At 45.3% G+C, this 18569-nt stretch overlaps 1 protein-coding gene across 1 annotated transcript in view; it reads left to right on the top strand.

The window, feature by feature from the left end:
- Window positions 1–18569, top strand: part of LOC115188377 (round spermatid basic protein 1-like) — a 97847-nt gene that overhangs the window by 73242 nt on the left and 6036 nt on the right. The window contains exons 4-7 of the mRNA XM_029747182.1: window positions 4955–5092; window positions 5438–5580; window positions 15360–15527; window positions 15715–15823. Coding sequence (XP_029603042.1) covers window positions 4955–5092; window positions 5438–5580; window positions 15360–15527; window positions 15715–15823 — 558 coding nt within the window. The remainder of the gene's footprint in view (window positions 1–4954; window positions 5093–5437; window positions 5581–15359; window positions 15528–15714; window positions 15824–18569) is intronic.

Here is an 18569-nt window from a genome sequence, read left to right as displayed (position 1 = left end):
TAAGGAAAGGAGGGATGGGGGGGTTGGTACAATTACCATATAACTGATCTTAACAGCCTGCAGTAAGGAAAGGAGGGATGGGGGGTTGGTTATAACTGACGATTATGGATGAAGAAAATAAAATAATCGTCATAAAGGTTTAAATGTTTATTTTGGCGGGGCAACCAACAGCTGACAGGATGGAGGGAACATGTCTCACATCTGCTCAACAGACTCCTGTCAGACAGGAATAGCCCACTTCCAGCTCCACGCATCATAACCTGAAGCTCAAGTGCAGCACGCATGATGTGTTTGGTATATGGCTGTCCCCTACTAAAAATAAAGATTTGTCAACCGAAAGTAGTCTGTTCTTTCGACCAATCGATTGGTTGAAATTGTTAAACGTGTATTTTTCCATATATAGACACACCCTATGTGTTTTTTTTAATAAATCATTGAGCTTGTCTGACGCTTTAAGCTTACGGTTTGATGCCGCAAGAGGGCGCCAGAGATCTAGATAACCAGAAAGAAAAAAACACTTAATTTGACCTAACTCATCCCTCTCCTGCTGGCTTTCTCAGATTCTGCCATTACTCTCCTGACGTTGCCAGTAATTGGATACGTGAGGAGTTGGCACCCTTTCTCATGTTGAATGCAAATCTATCTTATCATTTCTACCGATCTGCGTGTCCGTTCGTAAAAGTTTCATTTAATTTATAATAACGTCTTAATATCTCAATCAATGTCATGTGGTTAATCAACCTATCTAAATGAAAATGATACAAACCTAAAAGGTAAATTATATTGGTAACTATGTAAAAATAGCCTACATAAAGCCAACAAATAAAAATATTGCAGTCTGCAGGTAGAACATCTCCTATAAATCACATTGCCTACACATGGCCTGTCTGCAATGAACTTGAAACATTGTATAAACTATTAAGTTGGGTTCAGCACTAGTGAACTTGTATAAAATATTCTGGGCCCTCAGTTTCCCCAGCAGTGAGCTCAGGACAGACACAGCTGTAGGCTATTTGCACATAAGAAGCAGTGCGTGACTTGGGCAGGAGCTCACCAGAGCTGAGTACCGGCACCTCACATCTTCTACTGCGGTTATTACTCTCATAGAATATTAACTCACAGCTATTGTGGAGCTCAAGCACCTAAATATAAACAGTACCACTACTTTAAATGAGTACCGGAACCTATTTCAGTCCAAGTCCAGCACTGATAAGAAGTAATCAGGTAGGCCTATTTTATGACATTTCCACTGGATCAGAGCATGACATTTTTCACTTTCACGCTGGGTGGTTATTGAAAGGGAGAGGGCTTGAAGTATTTTTCAGGTAGCCTATAGGCCTACTTGTATTTCTGTGTGTTCTTACTCAACATTGACAGGAGCGCTCTAAACAAAAGACAATGACTAAATTGACAACTTGTAAATGGAATGAAATTAGCCGAAACTTGTTTCTCACAAGTGTAGAATAGGTTGTGCACTCTGCAAACAATGTGTCCACTCTGACAATGAGAACTGGAAGACTGGAATAATAATATTGAATTGATTAAAATAATTACCATAACCAAAGCAGCAAAAATTGTAGATTAGAATGTATTATTTATTTTGACCCCTTTTTCTTGCCAAATTTGATATCCAATTGGTAGTTAGTCTTGTCTCAACGCTGCAACTGACGTATGGACTCGGGAGAGGTGAAGGTTGAGAGCCATGCGTCCTCCGAAACACGACCCTGCCAAGACGCACTGCTTTTTGACACACAGCTCGCTTAACCCGGAAGCCGGCCTCACCAACGTGTCAGAGGAAACACTGTAAAACTAGCGACCGTGTCAGCGTGAGTGTGCCCGGCCTGCCACAAGGAATCGCTAGTCAGATGAGACAAGAACATCCTGGCCGGCCAAACCCTCCCCTAAACCGGACGACACTGGGCCAATTGTGCGTTGCCTCATGAGTATCCCGGTCTTGTCTGGCTGCGACACAGCCCGGGATTGAACCCGGATCTGTAGTGACTTAGACCACTGCACCACTCAGGAGGCAGTAGATAGAAATGATATGAATGAAGAGTAAATGTACTGCTGGTGATACACTATGTCATGGAGAAGTGATTTACACTAACAATCAAACGCTAACAATTCACACAATGAAGTTATGAAACAATGAATGTGCACAAATTGTTAGGCGAGAGGTGCATGGTCCATCAGACGTCTCTATTGGCCATGCAGCATTTATGGTGATATGGCCTCAGCACCAGTCAGACCAGTCATACTTCTTGCACATCACGGAGCAGTGCAGAGCTGTTGTCAAGGAAGTGAGTTTGTGTTTATACAGGATGTACCGCCCCCAACTACTGTCAATGTGGATCTCTACAGAGCCCTCCGCATTGTTACGTTTGGGAGGGGCATGGCGATGTGGTACAGTGCTTGATTTAGCCTCTGCGTGCCTCTGGAGGCTCCATAATTGCGTCACACCCTGCATATGGAGCCTCCAACCACATTTTCGGATCAAGCATAAATTGGCTTTTAGTCTAGGCCTCCTGCAATGGATTAGTTCACTGAAATGGGCGCATATATGTGTTTTATATATAACAATTTTGGTCGGCCAACAGCCTAACGACCAAACAATTGACCAGTCGACTAATTGGGGTCAGCCCTAGTTTGGTTATATGATTGACTGTTGTAATATGTCCCTTTACACTTTGTCAACACTGCTGCTGACCATGTGAAGACACAGAGACCTATAGTAGAGGGTCATGTTTAGAAACAGATCATCTATTAACTACCTGAATCAGATGTTCCTCTGACACTATCTAACGTTCAGACAGATGGACTGCTCCAGGAGAAACTGGCCTTATGATGAACTCTCCTTTTAGCCTGAGGATATTCTGTGGTGATAAGAATGGCTGGGCTGTAATAGCTGTATTAGACAGGGTAGTAAGTGAATCAGGAGGATGTCTGGGACATTGAGACTTTGCAGTGATCTGCTCCTCATGTGTAGTCTTATTACCGTGTTAGAGAGGGAGGACTGCGACCCTTGGCCCTACGGTCCAGAGACTGACAGGAGGGGGGTTTGTGGTTCTCTGTGGCTCTGAAGCTGCTATAAAACCTCTGTTCTTTCCTTCCGGATAACCAAAAAGGTTTACCTACATCTTTCAGCAGATGTACTCAGATCTGTGGGAACAAAGTGAGACAGTGAAGGAGACCGGGATGTACTTCTAGCTATTCAACAGGGCCTTTTACTACTGGGTGACAGCTGAACTGTATAAAACAGGTTAGCTAGCACTACCAGCTCTGTCTCTGTGTCTCAGAACAGGAATAGATACAGCTGTACTGTATAAAACAGGTTAGCTAGCACTACCAGCTCTGTCTCTGTCTCTCAGAACAGGAATAGCTACAGCTGTACTGTATAAAACAGGTTAGCTAGCACTACCAGCTCGGTCTCTGTCTCTCAGAACAGGAATAGATACAGCTGAACTGTATAAAACAGGTTAGCTAGCACTACTAGCTCTGTCTCTGTCTCTCAGAACAGGAATAGATACAGCTGAACTGTATAAAACAGGTTAGCTAGCACTACCAGCTCTGTCTCTGTCTCTCAGAACAGGAATAGATACAGCTGAACTGTATAAAACAGGTTAGCTAGCACTACTAGCTCTGTCTCTGTCTCTCAGAACAGGAATAGCTACAGCTGTACTGTATAAAACAGGTTAGCTAGCACTACCAGCTCTTTGAATGGCAGGTGTCTGTCTCTGTGTCTCAGAACAGGAATAGCTAGAGCTGTTGGATCTAGAAGCATAAGCATTTCGCTACACTCGCAATAACATCTGCTAACCATGTGTATGTGACCAATAACATTTGATTTGATTTTATCTGAATAGGATCTACTCTGACTTTATTGCATTAGCAGGTCGTGCTGTTGTGGAATCTCATTCTCCTGACTGTCTCTCTCTGTCCTGACAGTCAGCCCCTCACTGGGTCTATTGTGACTGTCTCTCTCTGTCCTGACAGTCAGCCCCTCACTGGGTCTATTGTGACTGTCTCTCTCTGTCCTGACAGTCAGCCCCTCACTGGGTCTATTGTGACTGTCTCTCTCTGTCCTGACAGTCAGCCCCTCACTGGGTCTATTGTGACTGTCTCTCTCTGTCCTGACAGTCAGCCCCTCACTGGGTCTATTGTGACTGTCGCCCTCTGTCCTGACAGTCAGCCCCTCACTGGGTCTATTGTGACTGTCGCCCTCTGTCCTGACAGTCAGCCCCTCACTGGGTCTATTGTGACTGTCGCCCTCTGTCCTGACAGTCAGCCCCTCACTGGGTCTATTGTGACTGTCGCCCTCTGTCCTGACAGTCAGCCCCTCACTGGGTCTATTGTGACTGTCTCTCTCTGTCCTGACAGTCAGCCCCTCACTGGGTCTATTGTGACTGTCTCTCTCTGTCCTGACAGTCAGCCCCTCACTGGGTCTATTGTGACTGTCTCTCTCTGTCCTGACAGTCAGCCCCTCACTGGGTCTATTGTGACTGTCTCTCTCTGTCCTGACAGTCAGCCCCTCACTGGGTCTACTCGTAATGGTGTAGAATGAGGGGAAGGAGAGGCTGTTGAAGAGGATGAGAGCTGCAGTATTATGTGGCTCGGGTGGGGGGGGGGGGGCGCAGTCTGTAATCTCCCCCCCCAGTACCAGAGCAGTGTCTGATCTCCCAGTATCATTACTGTACAGGATCAGCATTCACACTACTGATTCTGCTGTAACATCAGATGTCCTCATGAAGTAGTGCTCTGTACATGGCCCAGCCTTCACACCAACACACACTGCATCTCTCTGGTTAGGGGTTGGACATCAGTCCTCAGGGGAACGAGTACTGTTCATATTCAGTTCAACTGACTTGAACGTTTTTGTCTGGACCTCAACGCTCCAGTGGACTGGTGTTCTGACTGTTCTACTGACCGTTCTACTGTGCTCTACTATGTGTTCTAGGTAAAGAGAACGTACAGCCACGGGACGTACCGGGCAGGTGCCATGCGTCAGATCAGTCTGGTGGGGGCAGTGGACGAGGAGGTGGGGGATTACTTCCCAGAGTTCATCTCTATGCTGGAGGAGTCGCCCTTCCTAGAGGTGAGTAGCCCTGACACAGAATAATGATATAGATCCATCATTTATAGATAAAATCAATCTATAGGTAATAAGTTGGATTTAGTCATTTTCACTGGGTTACAAAATACTTTAGTTCAGGCCACATTGTTTAGGGAGAATTCAACTCATTTAATCTATAAACAAAGGAAGTTGCCCTCTAGTGGTTGAGAAGAGTAATTATGGTTTTTCAACAACAACAAAAAAGCATTGGTTTTGATGGATGTCTGAAAAATTGGATTTCCTTTTTCCTGTTTGTTTTCTCACACACCTCTATCTATCATTCTATTCCTCCTTTATTGTAACTCTGGCGTACCCTTCTCCCTCCAGCGGACGTTACCGTGGGGTACGTTCTCCAGTCTGAAGCTGAAGAGTCCAACGGAGAGTGATGACGGGCCCATCATGTGGGTACGACCTGGGGAACAGATGATCCCTGTTGCTGACATACCAAAGTCTCCCTACATAAGGAGAAGGTGAGGGCTTCCGGTGTTCACAGGTAGTAGGTCCTACTTTCACACAGAGATGCAGATGTGTGTTTTTACAGGATCCTACTTCAAAAGGAACTACTCAGGGTCTTAAGTGGGTACACACCCGTTATGTTCTATTATCCTCGTGGGGACCTAAAATGTATTTCCATTCAACATCCTATTTTCCCTAACCACTAATCCTAAACCTAATTGTAACCCTAGCTAATCCCTACATTTAAAATAGCCTTTTGGGAAAAAAGATATATATATTATTATATTATATTTGACCTTTATTTAACCAGGTAGGCCAGTTGAGAACAAGTTCTCATTTACAACTGCGACCTGGCCAACATAAAGCAAAGCAGTGCGACACAAAAAACACAGAGTTACACATGGAATAAACAAGCATACAGTCAATAACACAATAGAGAAAAAGACTATATACAGTATGTGCAAATGAGGTAAGATAAGGGAGGTAAGGCAATAAATAGGCCATAGTGGTGAAATAATTACAATTTAGCATTAACACTGGAGTGATAGATGTGCAGGAGATGAATGTGCAAGTAGAGATACTGGGGTGCAAAGGAGCAAAAAAACTAAATAACAGTATGGGGATGAGGTAGTTGGATGGGCTATTTACAGATGGAAACCAACTCTGAAACCAGATTGCATAGCGGAGAAGGTACGGTGGGATTCGAAATGGTCGGTGATCATCAGACGATACGAAAGAGGTTTCAACAATTTCGGCTGATAATTTTAGAAAGAGATGGTTGATATTGGCTTCGGCTTAAGTGTCTGTTCTTCTTAAAAGAGAAGCTGATTTTCCACACTACACATGTGCAGAATGTACTTCCCTCTGTCCAGCGATTGGCTATTTCTTTTCATCCTCCTCTCTCTTTCCTTCTTAATGTCCTGACTGTAATGTTGCTTTCCATAAACATGAGGTCTGCATCCCAAATCATACCCTATTCCCTACATAGTGCACTACTTTTAACCAGGCCAGGGCACTGTAGAGAATTGGGTGTCATTTGGGACGCAGGGGAAAGAAGTCTTGCTATTTTCTGCTCTGAACCTCTCAGCTTCTCAGGATGAGGCCCTTAGCTCATCTCTGAACCGCTCAGCTTCTCAGGATGAGGCCATTAGCTCATCTCTGAACCGCCCAGCTTCTCAGGATGAGGCCCTTAGCTCATCTCTGAACCTCTCGGCTTCTCAGGATGAGGCCCTTAGCTCATCTCTGAACCGCTCAGCTTCTCGGGATGAGGCCCTTAGCTCATCTCTGAACCTCTCAGCTTCTCAGGATGAGGCCCTTAGCTCATCTCTGAACCGCTCAGCTTCTCAGGATGAGGCCCTTAGCTCATCTCTGAACCGCTCAGCTTCTCAGGATGAGGCCCTTAGCTCATCTCTGTGCTTAGTTTATCATCATGTTGTCATTGTAGGCTACTGCCGTAGCAAATGGATTTTGCTTAGAAAGAGGGGAGGGAGACGAAAAGAGGGGAGGGAGACGGAAAGAGGGGAGGGAGACGGAAAGAGGGGAGGGAGACGGAAAGAGGGGAGGGAGAGTGGAGCCTAGATGAGATCATCGTCATGTTAACCCTTTCACACGTACCATCACACAGGGTGTGATGGTTCTACAGTGGTCCCTGAAGCGTACGATCACACCCCGTGTGATTAGAACACTCATTTAGAACGCTTATTTAGAACGCTCATTTAGAACGCTCGTTTAGAACGCTCATTTAGAACGCTCGTTAGAACGGCCAGTTTCGAATGACGCAACAATCAGCATTTGAGCTGGCCACACTTTTTTCAGAAACTATTTACACAAACACAGTCCTTACAAAGTTATGTCCAGAATGTGAGCAGTTTATTTTTGGATTCAATGTTCAGATATTCACAGAAGTGTATATATAGCACAACACGATCATCCTAACTGGAAAAATGTAGGCTCCATTTGTCCTAGCGCTAACTGAGGAAAGATTGACCCAACACAAGCAGTCATATTTTCTAACTCTCGGCTGACATAAACTACAATATGAATTAGCTAATAGCAATTACTATGTATAATTAATCACATCACGGGTGAACTCACCATTGATCGAAATAATTAGGTAAAACAAAGCCTTCCCTGTGGCTCAGTTGGTAGAGCATGGTGTTTGCAACGCCAGCATGGTGTGTGCAACGCCAGGGTTGTGGGTTCGATTCCCACGGGGGGCCAGTACAAAAAAAAAAAATGCATGAAATGTATGTATTCACTACTGTAAGTCGCTCTGGATAAGAGCGTCTGCTAAATGACTAAAATGTAAATGTAAAATATAGAAATCGAAAGTAATCCGTCGATTAGTTTCAGTGCGCAGCCATGCTTTTTTTCCTCACAGAAACCGAAGATAATGAGAGAAGACAAGATGAGTTTGGTCTGTTTATAGTATGCATGTTGAAGGGGTGTGTCATCTACTGTCGTTCACATGCCACCATTCATTTCCATTCAAAAAATGAGTGAACTCTTACTCACCTCATTTTGTTATAACATCTTTGGTCAAACAGACGATTACGTGAAACCCAGAATGCATTGTATGTCAACAAACATGGCTCCATACACATAGCTGGAATTAGCTTAGCTCAACATAATCAGTACAACCTTCAAAACATTATTTTACACACATACTATGCGCCCATTACAATTTATGCAAAAATCGGAACGCATGATTTATCACTGGTAATTGAAAAACGTGAATAAAATAGTAAATATATCAATAATACCACACAACATTTTCTGATAGTGATTTATTGATAAAAATGGCGCGTGCAGGAAGTCAATCACGGTAACGTCTCACTCCCACTCTGAGCCATTCAGTGGTGTTGTTTATGTAACAATCACATCCTGGAATGGAGAGAACGTTCTAACATCACGTGCATAAAAAAACTCACGCTGGGGCGACCGATAGAGATATTTGGAACTCACCCATGAAAGGGTTAAACAATGCTACAGCAGACAGGCCCCCGCTGTGAGATGCTTCTCATTGTAACACACAGAGACACACACACACAGAGACAGACAGAGACACACACACAGAGACAGAGACACCCCGTCCCGTCCCGTCTCTCATGTCATTTTATTCACAACAATCCCTGCAGCTCCGCATTCCAACACCGCCGCTTCTCCCAACTGCTGAGCTATTTATTTATTTCACTCCCTTATCCATCTTATTTACTGCCCTCTCTTCTTGACGTTTATTCCTAGTGGAACGGACAGGGAGGTGTCATTTCATCGTGATAATATTAGCATCTCAGCTTGATTTAAAGAGCGAAGAGTCCCTTTGAAAACATCCTATGTGGCATCGATATGAGTCAGAGTTTGGAACAGCTGCTCCTCACACCGGGTAAATGAAGGTTGGGGTGTTCAACAGCTGCTCCTCACACCGGGTAAATGAAGGTTGGGGTGGCCAACAGCTGCTCCTCACACCGGGTAAATGAAGGTTGGGGTGTCCAGCAGCTGCTCCTCACACCGGGTAAATGAAGGTTGGGGTGTCCAACAGCTGCTCCTCACACCGGGTAAATGAAGGTTGGGGTGTCCAGCAGCTGCTCCTCACACCGGGTAAATGAAGGTTGGGGTGTCCAGCAGCTGCTCCTCACACCGGGTAAATGAAGGTTGGGGTGTCCAGCAGCTGCTCCTCACACCGGGTAAATGAAGGTTGGGGTGTCCAGCAGCTGCTCCTCACACCGGGTAAATGAAGGTTGGGGTGGCCAACAGCTGCTCCTCACACCGGGTAAATGAAGGTTGGGGTGTCCAGCAGCTGCTCCTCACACCAGATAAATTAAGGTTGGGGTGTCCAGCAGCTGCTCCTCACACCGGGTAAATGAAGGTTGTGGTGTCCAGCAGCTGTGCTGACTGCTCTCCATCCAATAGCATAGACAGTGAGACAGACCTGCCCAGCAGCTCCTACTGTTTACACAAGATAACCTTAGCTAGATGAAAAATTGTGCTTCTAAAACATTCTCGGACAAAATGTAAAAATTTATTACAGATTTCTGGGGACGTTGAGGAAGTGAAATAGGCTTCCTACAGTGTCTCATGAGGGACAAACGCCATTAATCAAAAGTGGAAATCGGTCAGGAGACACACCTCAAAGACTGAAATCTAGTTTTTCTAATGAGCAACAGAAAAACACACGTATCAATCGGCGTGTTCATTGGCTCTTTAAGAGCCTCCGTGACACTTCCTTGACAGAGAGACAACATAGTGAGCTGAAGCTGAATAGCACCAAGGTTACCAGCTCGTGTTGTTCTTAGCTTTTCTGAGGTGATAAATACTCTTAGCTTAAAGCAATAATGTTACTCCTACATTTTAAGACAAGGACAACTAAAGCCCGTTAGTCAGAGTCCCCGTTACCCGTTAGTCAGAGTCCCCGCGCCCGTTACCCGTTAGTCAGAGTCCCCGTTACCCGTTAGTCAGAGTCCCCGTTACCCGTTAGTCAGAGTCCCCGTTACCCGTTAGTCAGAGTCCCCGTTACCCGTTAGTCAGAGTCCCCGTTACCCGTTAGTCAGAGTCCCCGTTAGTCAGAGTCCCCGTTACCCGTTAGTCAGAGTCCCCGTTACCCGTTAGTCAGAGTCCCCGTTAGTCAGAGTCCCCGTTACCCGTTAGTCAGAGTCCCCGTTACCCGTTAGTCAGAGTCCCCGTTACCCGTTAGTCAGAGTCCCCGTTACCCGTTAGTCAGAGTCCCCGTTACCCGTTAGTCAGAGTCCCCGTTAGTCAGAGTCCCCGTTACCCGTTAGTCAGAGTCCCCGTTAGTCAGAGTCCCCGTTAGTCAGAGTCCCCGTTAGTCAGAGTCCCCGTTAGTCAGAGTCCCCGTTAGTCAGAGTCCCCGTTAGTCAGAGTCCCCGTTAGTCAGAGTCCCCGTTAGTCAGAGTCCCCGTTAGTCAGAGTCCCCGTTAGTCAGAGTCCCCGTTAGTCAGAGTCCCCGTTAGTCAGAGTCCCCGTTAGTCAGAGTCCCCGTTAGTCAGAGTCCCCGTTAGTCAGAGTCCCCGTTAGTCAGAGTCCCCGTTAGTCAGAGTCCCCGTTAGTCAGAGTCCCCGTTACCCGTTAGTCAGAGTCCCCGTTACCCGTTAGTCAGAGTCCCCGTTACCCGTTAGTCAGAGTCCCCGTTACCCGTTAGTCAGAGCCCGCGTACCCGTTACCTGTATGTCTCAAATGGTACCCTATTCACCTTGCAGGTATGCATTTCACTGTACTGTTTACACCTGCTGTATCCATTTGACATCTGGTCAAAATATGTGCACTATATAGGGTGCTATTTGGGATGCCGGCTATATTGTTACTGGGGGTGACTCTGTACTGTAGCTAAAGCTCATCTTGAAAACCCAACCCGGCAACAGTAACTAGGGTCTGGTTCCAACGCCTGAATCTTTTGGCAACAACGACCAGGGTGGGTCCTCTCAAGACAACTCTCCTAACCAATCACCAGGGACCAGGGTGGGTCCTCTCAAGACAACTCTCCTAACCAATCACCAGGGACCAGGGTGGGTCCTCTCAAGACAACTCTCCTAACCAATCACCAGGGACCAGGGTGGGTCCTCTCAAGACAACTCTCCTAACCAATCACCAGGGACCAGAGTGGGTCCTCTCAAGACAACTCTCCTAACCAATCACCAGGGACCAGGGTGGGTCCTCTCAAGACAACTCTCCTAACCAATCACCAGGGACCAGGGTGGGTCCTCTCAAGACAACTGTCAGACATGATGGGAACTAAACTATTTATCTATTATTCAAAATATTTTATAGGAGCTGTCTTTCCTTGTCTTTAGTCACACAAAAACAAATCTATCGTAGTCCCGTAATACCATTGACAGCTGTTACAAATAACAATCCTGCAATAGGGAAGTGGGATCTAAAGGTTCATGGTCCCCCAGACTACCTCCCAGAACACCCTGTCCTCTCCTCTGTTGCCTAGGGTGAGACTACCTGCCAGAACACCCTGTCCTCTCCTCTGTTGCCTAGGGTGAGACTACCTGCCAGAACACCCTGTCCTCTCCTCTGTTGCCTAGGGTGAGACTACCTGCCAGAACACCCTGTCCTCTCCTCTGTTGCCTAGGGTGAGACTACCTGCCAGAACACCCTGTCCTCTCCTCTGTTGCCTAGGGTGAGACTACCTGCCAGAACACCCTGTCCTCTCCTCTGTTGCCTAGGGTGAGACTACCTCCCAGAACACCCTGTCCTCTCCTCTGTTGCCTAGGGTGAGACTACCTGCCAGAACACCCTGTCCTCTCCTCTGTTGCCTAGGGTGAGACTACCTGCCAGAACACCCTGTCCTCTCCTCTGTTGCCTAGGGTGAGACTACCTGCCAGAACACCCTGTCCTCTCCTCTGTTGCCTAGGGTGGGGTTTACGAGACTACAGGCTGTCAGGAACACATGTCGGACCTGTAGGCTGGATCTCTCCCTCTTTCTCTCTCTCTCTCTCACACACACACACACACACACACACACACACACACACACACACACACACACACACACACACACACACACACACACACACACACACACACACACACACACACACACACACACACACACACACACACACAGTGTTTTGGCTGCTGGAGGAGCAGAAGGATAAGGGAGGCCCATAGGTAATACATCTTATATCCTCCACCGTATACTCCCCTTACACACACACACACACACAGAACCCCCCCCTGCCGATCCCCCTTAATGACGGCATCCTGTAAAATGGATGATTTATTTATTTGTTGAGTCTTCATGCTCAGGGAATCCTCAGGGATCTTTTATAGGACGCAGTAACACATGGTTTATGGATCATACTGTACACATGCATGGGAACTGTGAAAGACAGAGGAGACAGACATGGGAACTGTGAAAGACAGAGGAGACAGACATGGTTCATGGATCATACTGTACACAGACATGGGAACTGTGAAAGACAGGGGAGACGGACATGGTTTATGGATCATACTGTACACAGACATGGGAACTGTGAAAGACAGAGGAGACAGACATGGAGACCTTGACTGAAGAGAAGGCCTCTTTTACGGCTGTTCCCAGGAAGATAGATGAGTGTATATTGCCACTTGACCAAGTAGTGGAAAAATAACACTTCACTTTCTGACCCAAAACAGCCACAGCAGATTTCTGTGAAAAAATTACTGAGTTTTCACTCTGTCTGCTTTCTCAGTTTCCGCCCTCACCTTGCCTGTCCTCATTGATAGTCTAGTATAGTGACTGGTACCTCACTGTCTGTCCTCATAGATACTGTAGTATAGTGACTGGTACCTCACTGTCTGTCCTCATAGATACTGTAGTATAGTGACTGGTACCTCACTGTCTGTCCTCATAGATACTGTAGTATAGTGACTGGTACCTCACTGTCTGTCCTCATAGATACTGTAGTATAGTGACTAGTACCACTGTCTGTCCTCATAGATACTGTAGTATAGTGACTAGTACCACTGTCTGTCCTCATAGATACTGTAGTATAGTGTCTAGTACCTCGCTGTCTGTCCTCATAGATACTGTAGTATAGTGACTGGTACCTCACTGTCTGTCCTCATAGATACTGTAGTATAGTGACTGGTACCTCACTGTCTGTCCTCATAGATACTGTAGTATAGTGACTGGTACCTCACTGTCTGTCCTCATAGATACTGTAGTATAGTGTCTAGTACCTCGCTGTCTGTCCTCATAGATACTGTAGTATAGTGACTGGTACCTCACTGTCTGTCCTCATAGATACTGTAGTATAGTGTCTAGTACCTCGCTGTCTGTCCTCATAGATACTGTAGTATAGTGACTGGCACCTCACTGTCTGTCCTCATAGATACTATAGTATAGTGACTGGTACCTCACTGTCTGTCCTCATAGATACTGTAGTATAGTGACTGGTACCTCACTGTCTGTCCTCATAGATACTGTAGTATAGTGACTGGTACCTCACTGTCTGTCCTCATAGATACTGTAGTATAGTGACTACTCTCTCTCCTAACTCGAACAGTATGACCAAATAGCCGTGGCCAATCGCTTCAGACATAGGAGCCCAAAGATTCTGGGCTCTCCCTCCGTCCCCAGAGTGCTGTCTGTTTCTTCTGTTGAAACCTTTTCTCTGGGTCTCAGCTTTACATGTATTACTTCATCCAGGCAGGCAGAAGTCCTGTCCTACTTCTGCATACTAAACAGCGCTCAGGCTGCATCACAAGTGGCATACTAACCCCTATATAGTACACTACTGTAGGGCACTATATAGGGAATAGGGTGTGATTTGTGACGCAGGCACTATCTCCTCGTTGGTTCTTTCATCCCGTGATGTTCTCTCTGCACCAAGTGTTTGTAGTGTAATGCATGTTAAACGTGAGGATGTCTTTACACTGGCAGTGTTGCCCCTCTCTCTGACTAACCCTCTTTAAAATAAATCCATTGCTGGTGGTTGAGAAAAATACATATTTTTTCAGGAATCTCATTTCAGATGCTTCTGCGGCAGAGTACTTTGTGTCGCAACGTCAACCCAGTTCAGTATTTCCATTCTGTGACTTTGTGGTGAACCAATAAAACTCATGTCTATTACTTTGAATCAATTCCCTTCAGTCTGACTGGAGTTGAGCATGAGGGTCTCGCGGTAGGGCCGCGCAAGAGTGTCTTGCGGTATATTCCTAGTCCTGGAGAGCTGCAGTGTGTGTGTGGGCTTCAGAGGAGGCTGGTGGGAGGAGCAATAGGACGGCGGGCTCATTGTAATAGCTGGAATGGTATAAGTGGAATGGTATCAAACACATCCAACACATGGAAACAACGTTTGACTGCATTCCATTGATTCCATTCCACTTGTTGAATCAGGTGTTATTGTGCTAGACTGGGGAGAAACCCCTGCACACCTAGCTCTCTAGAACCAGACAGCTTACCTCCAGCTCTCCAGTGGTCTCTAGAACCAGACAGCTTACCTCCAGCTCTCCAGTGGTCTCTAGAACCAGACGGCTTACTTCCAGCTCTCCAGTGGTCTCTAGAACCAGACAGCTTACTTCCAGCTCTCCAGTGGTCTCTAGAACCAGACAGCTTACTTCCAGCTCTCCAGTGGTCTCTAGAACCAGACGGCTTACTTCCAGCTCTCCAGTGGTCTCTAGAACCAGACGGCTTACTTCCAGCTCTCCAGTGGTCTCTAGAACCAGACAGCTTACTTCCAGCTCTCCAGTGGTCTCTAGAACCAGATGGCTTACTTCCAGCTCTCCAGTGGTCTCTAGAACCAGACAGCTTACTTCCAGCTCTCCAGTGGTCTCTAGAACCAGACAGCTTACTTCCAGCTCTCCAGTGGTCTCTAGAACCAGACAGCTTACTTCCAGCTCTCTAGTGGTCTCTAGAACCAGACAGCTTACTTCCAGCTCTCCAGTGGTCTCTAGAACCAGACAGCTTACTTCCAGCTCTCCAGTGGTCTCTAGAACCAGACAGCTTACTTCCAGCTCTCCAGTGGTCTCTAGAACCAGACAGCTTACTTCCAGCTCTCCAGTGGTCTCCAGAACCAGACAGCTTACCTACAGCTCTCCAGTGGTCTCTAGAACCAGACAGCTTACCTCCAGCTCTCCAGTGGTCTCTAGAACCAGACAGCTTACCTCAAAAGTATTTGAATGTACTTGCCTATAGGCTTTCTAAGCTACAAGGTCAGGGATATTCTAGACTATTTCTCCAGGATGCAGGATGCTGGATAGTAATTGATGATTGATTGATTATTTTGGTCATATTATGGCCGCCTGCTATAGAAGTTTGTGTTACTCTCAATGTCCTCTCCTCCTCCAGGTCAACCAATGAGATCAAGAACCTGCAGTACCTACCTCGGGCCAGCGAGCCTCGTGAGATGCTGTTTGATGACCGGACGCGTGCCCACGCTGACCACATCGGACAGGGCTTCGAGAGGCAGACCACCGCCGCTGTAGGGGTGCTCAAGGCCGTGCGCTGTGGAGAGAGGTGGGTGGTTTTAACTCCCGGATATATGATAATGTATTATCTTTAGATACGCTGCTTGGTATAAATGACTAGGCCTATTGGGGCTGTATTTGGTATCCAACGATCGTCCAACTAATCAGTAACAAGACAGCTGCATAATCTGATTGGAAATAAATGGTTGTAATCTCCCTACTCTCTGTCTCTGTAGTGCGGAGCCCCCTCGCGTTACCAAAGACGTGATCTGTTTCCATGCTGGAGACTTCCCTAATGTAGTCCAGAGGTTACAGCTGGACCTGCACGAACCGCCTCTGTCCCAGGTGAGCTGCACCTGTCTTCTACCTTGTTTCTATTAGTTCAAATGGCGGCGGAGACAATGGCTGCTGTTTCATGGGCTCTTAACCAACCGTGCTATTTTGTTTGGGTTTTTTTCTGCATTTTTTCTGACTGAAAAGAGCTTCTGGAATACAAAAGCGATTACTCACTTCGAATTGGATGAAGAATATTTATTTAATGAGTCGGATGACTTGTGGAGATGCCTGGTGGAGATTAGAGGTCGACCGATTATGATTTTTTTTTTCAACACCGATACCGATTATTGGCAGGCCAAAAGAGCCGATACCGATTAATCGGACGATTTTAAAATAAAAAATCTAATTTATTCTTTATATATATAATGTAGCGACCCGCACAGACAGTTGTGGGTTATGTGTTAGGCTATTAGTGGGTTGTGTCGTACTTACCAGTGTTCGCGGGGTCATGCCAATCAACCTGCTATCTGCCAATCACGGGAATGCCTGGAATGTTCAGATACCGGGTAGCCTGGTGGTTGGCGGAGTGGCGTGGAGGGGGGTTGGGCAGGGGGATTGAGCATTGGAAGTTAAGACCAGGATTAGCCATTGTTCTCTCTCTTACGTCTGGGCTTCACAAGAGAAGGTCACGGTTGGTTTGTAGGGTACCTTTCATTTATTTGGCGTGGGCTACGGCCAAACAGTAGCCTGTGTTAAGTTGTGTTAATAAACCGTCCATTCGTTAACTCCATCCTCTGTCTGGACAATTGTTCCTTCATGATCTAGTCAGGTCATTACAATAAATATATATTTGTAATAATGACAATTACAACAATACTGAATGAACACTTATTTTAACTTAATATAATACTTCAATAAAATCAATTTAGTCTCAAATAAATGAAACGTGCAATTTGGTTTAAATAATGCAAAACAAAGTGTTGGAGAAGAAAGTAAAAGTGCAATATGTGCCATGTAAAAAAGCTAACGTTTAAGTGCCTTGCTCAGAACATGAGAATATATGAAAGCTGGTGGTTCCTTTTAACATGAGTCTTCAATATTCCCAGGTAAGAAGTTTTAGGTTGTCGTTATTATAGGACTATTTCTCTCTATACCATTTGTATTTCATATACCTTTGACTATTGGATGTTCTTAGAGGCACTATAGTATTGCCAGCCTAATCTCGGGAGTTGATACAGTGAGGGAAGAAAGTATTTGATCCCCTGCTGATTTTGTACGTTTGCCCACTAACAAAGAAATGATCAGTCTAATTTTAATGGCAGGTTTATTTGAACAGTGAGAGACAGAATAACAAAAAAATCCAGAAAAACGTATGTCAAAAATGTTTTAAAATGATTTGCATTTTAATGAGTGAAATAAGTATTTGACCCCCTCTCAATCAGAAAGATTTCTGGCTCCCAGAAATCACCCAACCTACCATTTAAAATTATAGACAGATAATTTCTTTGTCAGTGGGCAAACGTACAAAATCAGCAGGGGATCAAATACTTTTTTCCCTCACTGTAGGCTTGAAGTCATAAACAGCGCAATGCTTGAAGTACAGCGAAGAGCTGCTGGCAAATGCACGAAAGTGCTGTTTGAATTAGTGCTTACGAGCCTGCTGCTGCCTACCACCGCTCAGACTGCTCTATCAAATCATAGACTTAATTATAGTATAATAACACACAGAAATACGAGCCTTAGTTTCTGGATTTGACCATATTAATGACCTATCATTTCGAAAACAAAACGTTTATTCTTTCAGTGAAATACGGAACCGTTCCGTATTTTATCTAACGGGTGGCATCCCTAAGTCTAAATATTTCTGTTACATTGCACAACCTTCAATGTTATGTCATAATTATGTAAAATTCTGGCAAATTAATTACGGTCTTGGTTAGGAAGAAATGGTCTTCACACAGTTCACAACGAGCCAGGCAGCCCAAACTGCTGCATATACCCAGACTCTGCTTGCAAGAGAAGTGACACAATTTCCCTAGTTAAAAGAAATTCATGTTAGCAGGCAATATTAACTCAATATGCAGGTTTAAAAATATATACTTGTGTATTGATTTTAGGTGTTGATGTTTATGGTTAGGTACACATTGGTGCAACGACAGTGCTTTTTTCGCAAATGCGCTTGTTAAATCATCACCCGTTTGGCGAAGTGGGCTGTAATTCGATGATAATCGATATGGTGCCTGTTAATTTATGTGCAACGCAGGACAAGCTAGATAAACTAGTAATATCATCAACCATGTGTAGTTAACTAGTGGTTATTTTAAGATTGATTGTTTTTTATAAAGATAAGTTTAATACTAGCTAGAAACTTACCTTGGCTCCTTGCTGCACTTGTGTAACAGATAGTCAGCCTGCCACGCAGTCTCTTCATGGAGTCCAATGTAATCGGCCATAATCTGTGTCAAAAAATGCCAATCACCGATTGTTATGAAAACTTGAAATCGGCCCTAATTAATCGGCCATTCCGATTAATCGGTCGAACTCTAGTGGAGATGCCTTGTGAGGATCCGCCTTTGCCATCCGCCATCCGTACTACTGGCCAACATACAATCGCTGGATAATAAATTGGATGAACTAAAAGCACGTATATCCTACCACCGGGACATTTAGAACTGTAATATCTTATGTTTCACTGAGTTGTGGCTGAACGATGACATGAATAACATACAGCTGGTGGGTTATACACTGTATCAGCAGGATAGAACAACAGCCTCTGGTAAGACAATGTATATTTGTAAACAATAGCTGGGGCACA

The sequence above is a fragment of the Salmo trutta genome, unplaced genomic scaffold, assembly GCF_901001165.1.
Source record: "Salmo trutta unplaced genomic scaffold, fSalTru1.1, whole genome shotgun sequence".
Classification (NCBI taxonomy): domain Eukaryota; kingdom Metazoa; phylum Chordata; class Actinopteri; order Salmoniformes; family Salmonidae; genus Salmo; species Salmo trutta.
This window is presented reverse-complemented; position numbering and strand designations above follow the sequence as displayed.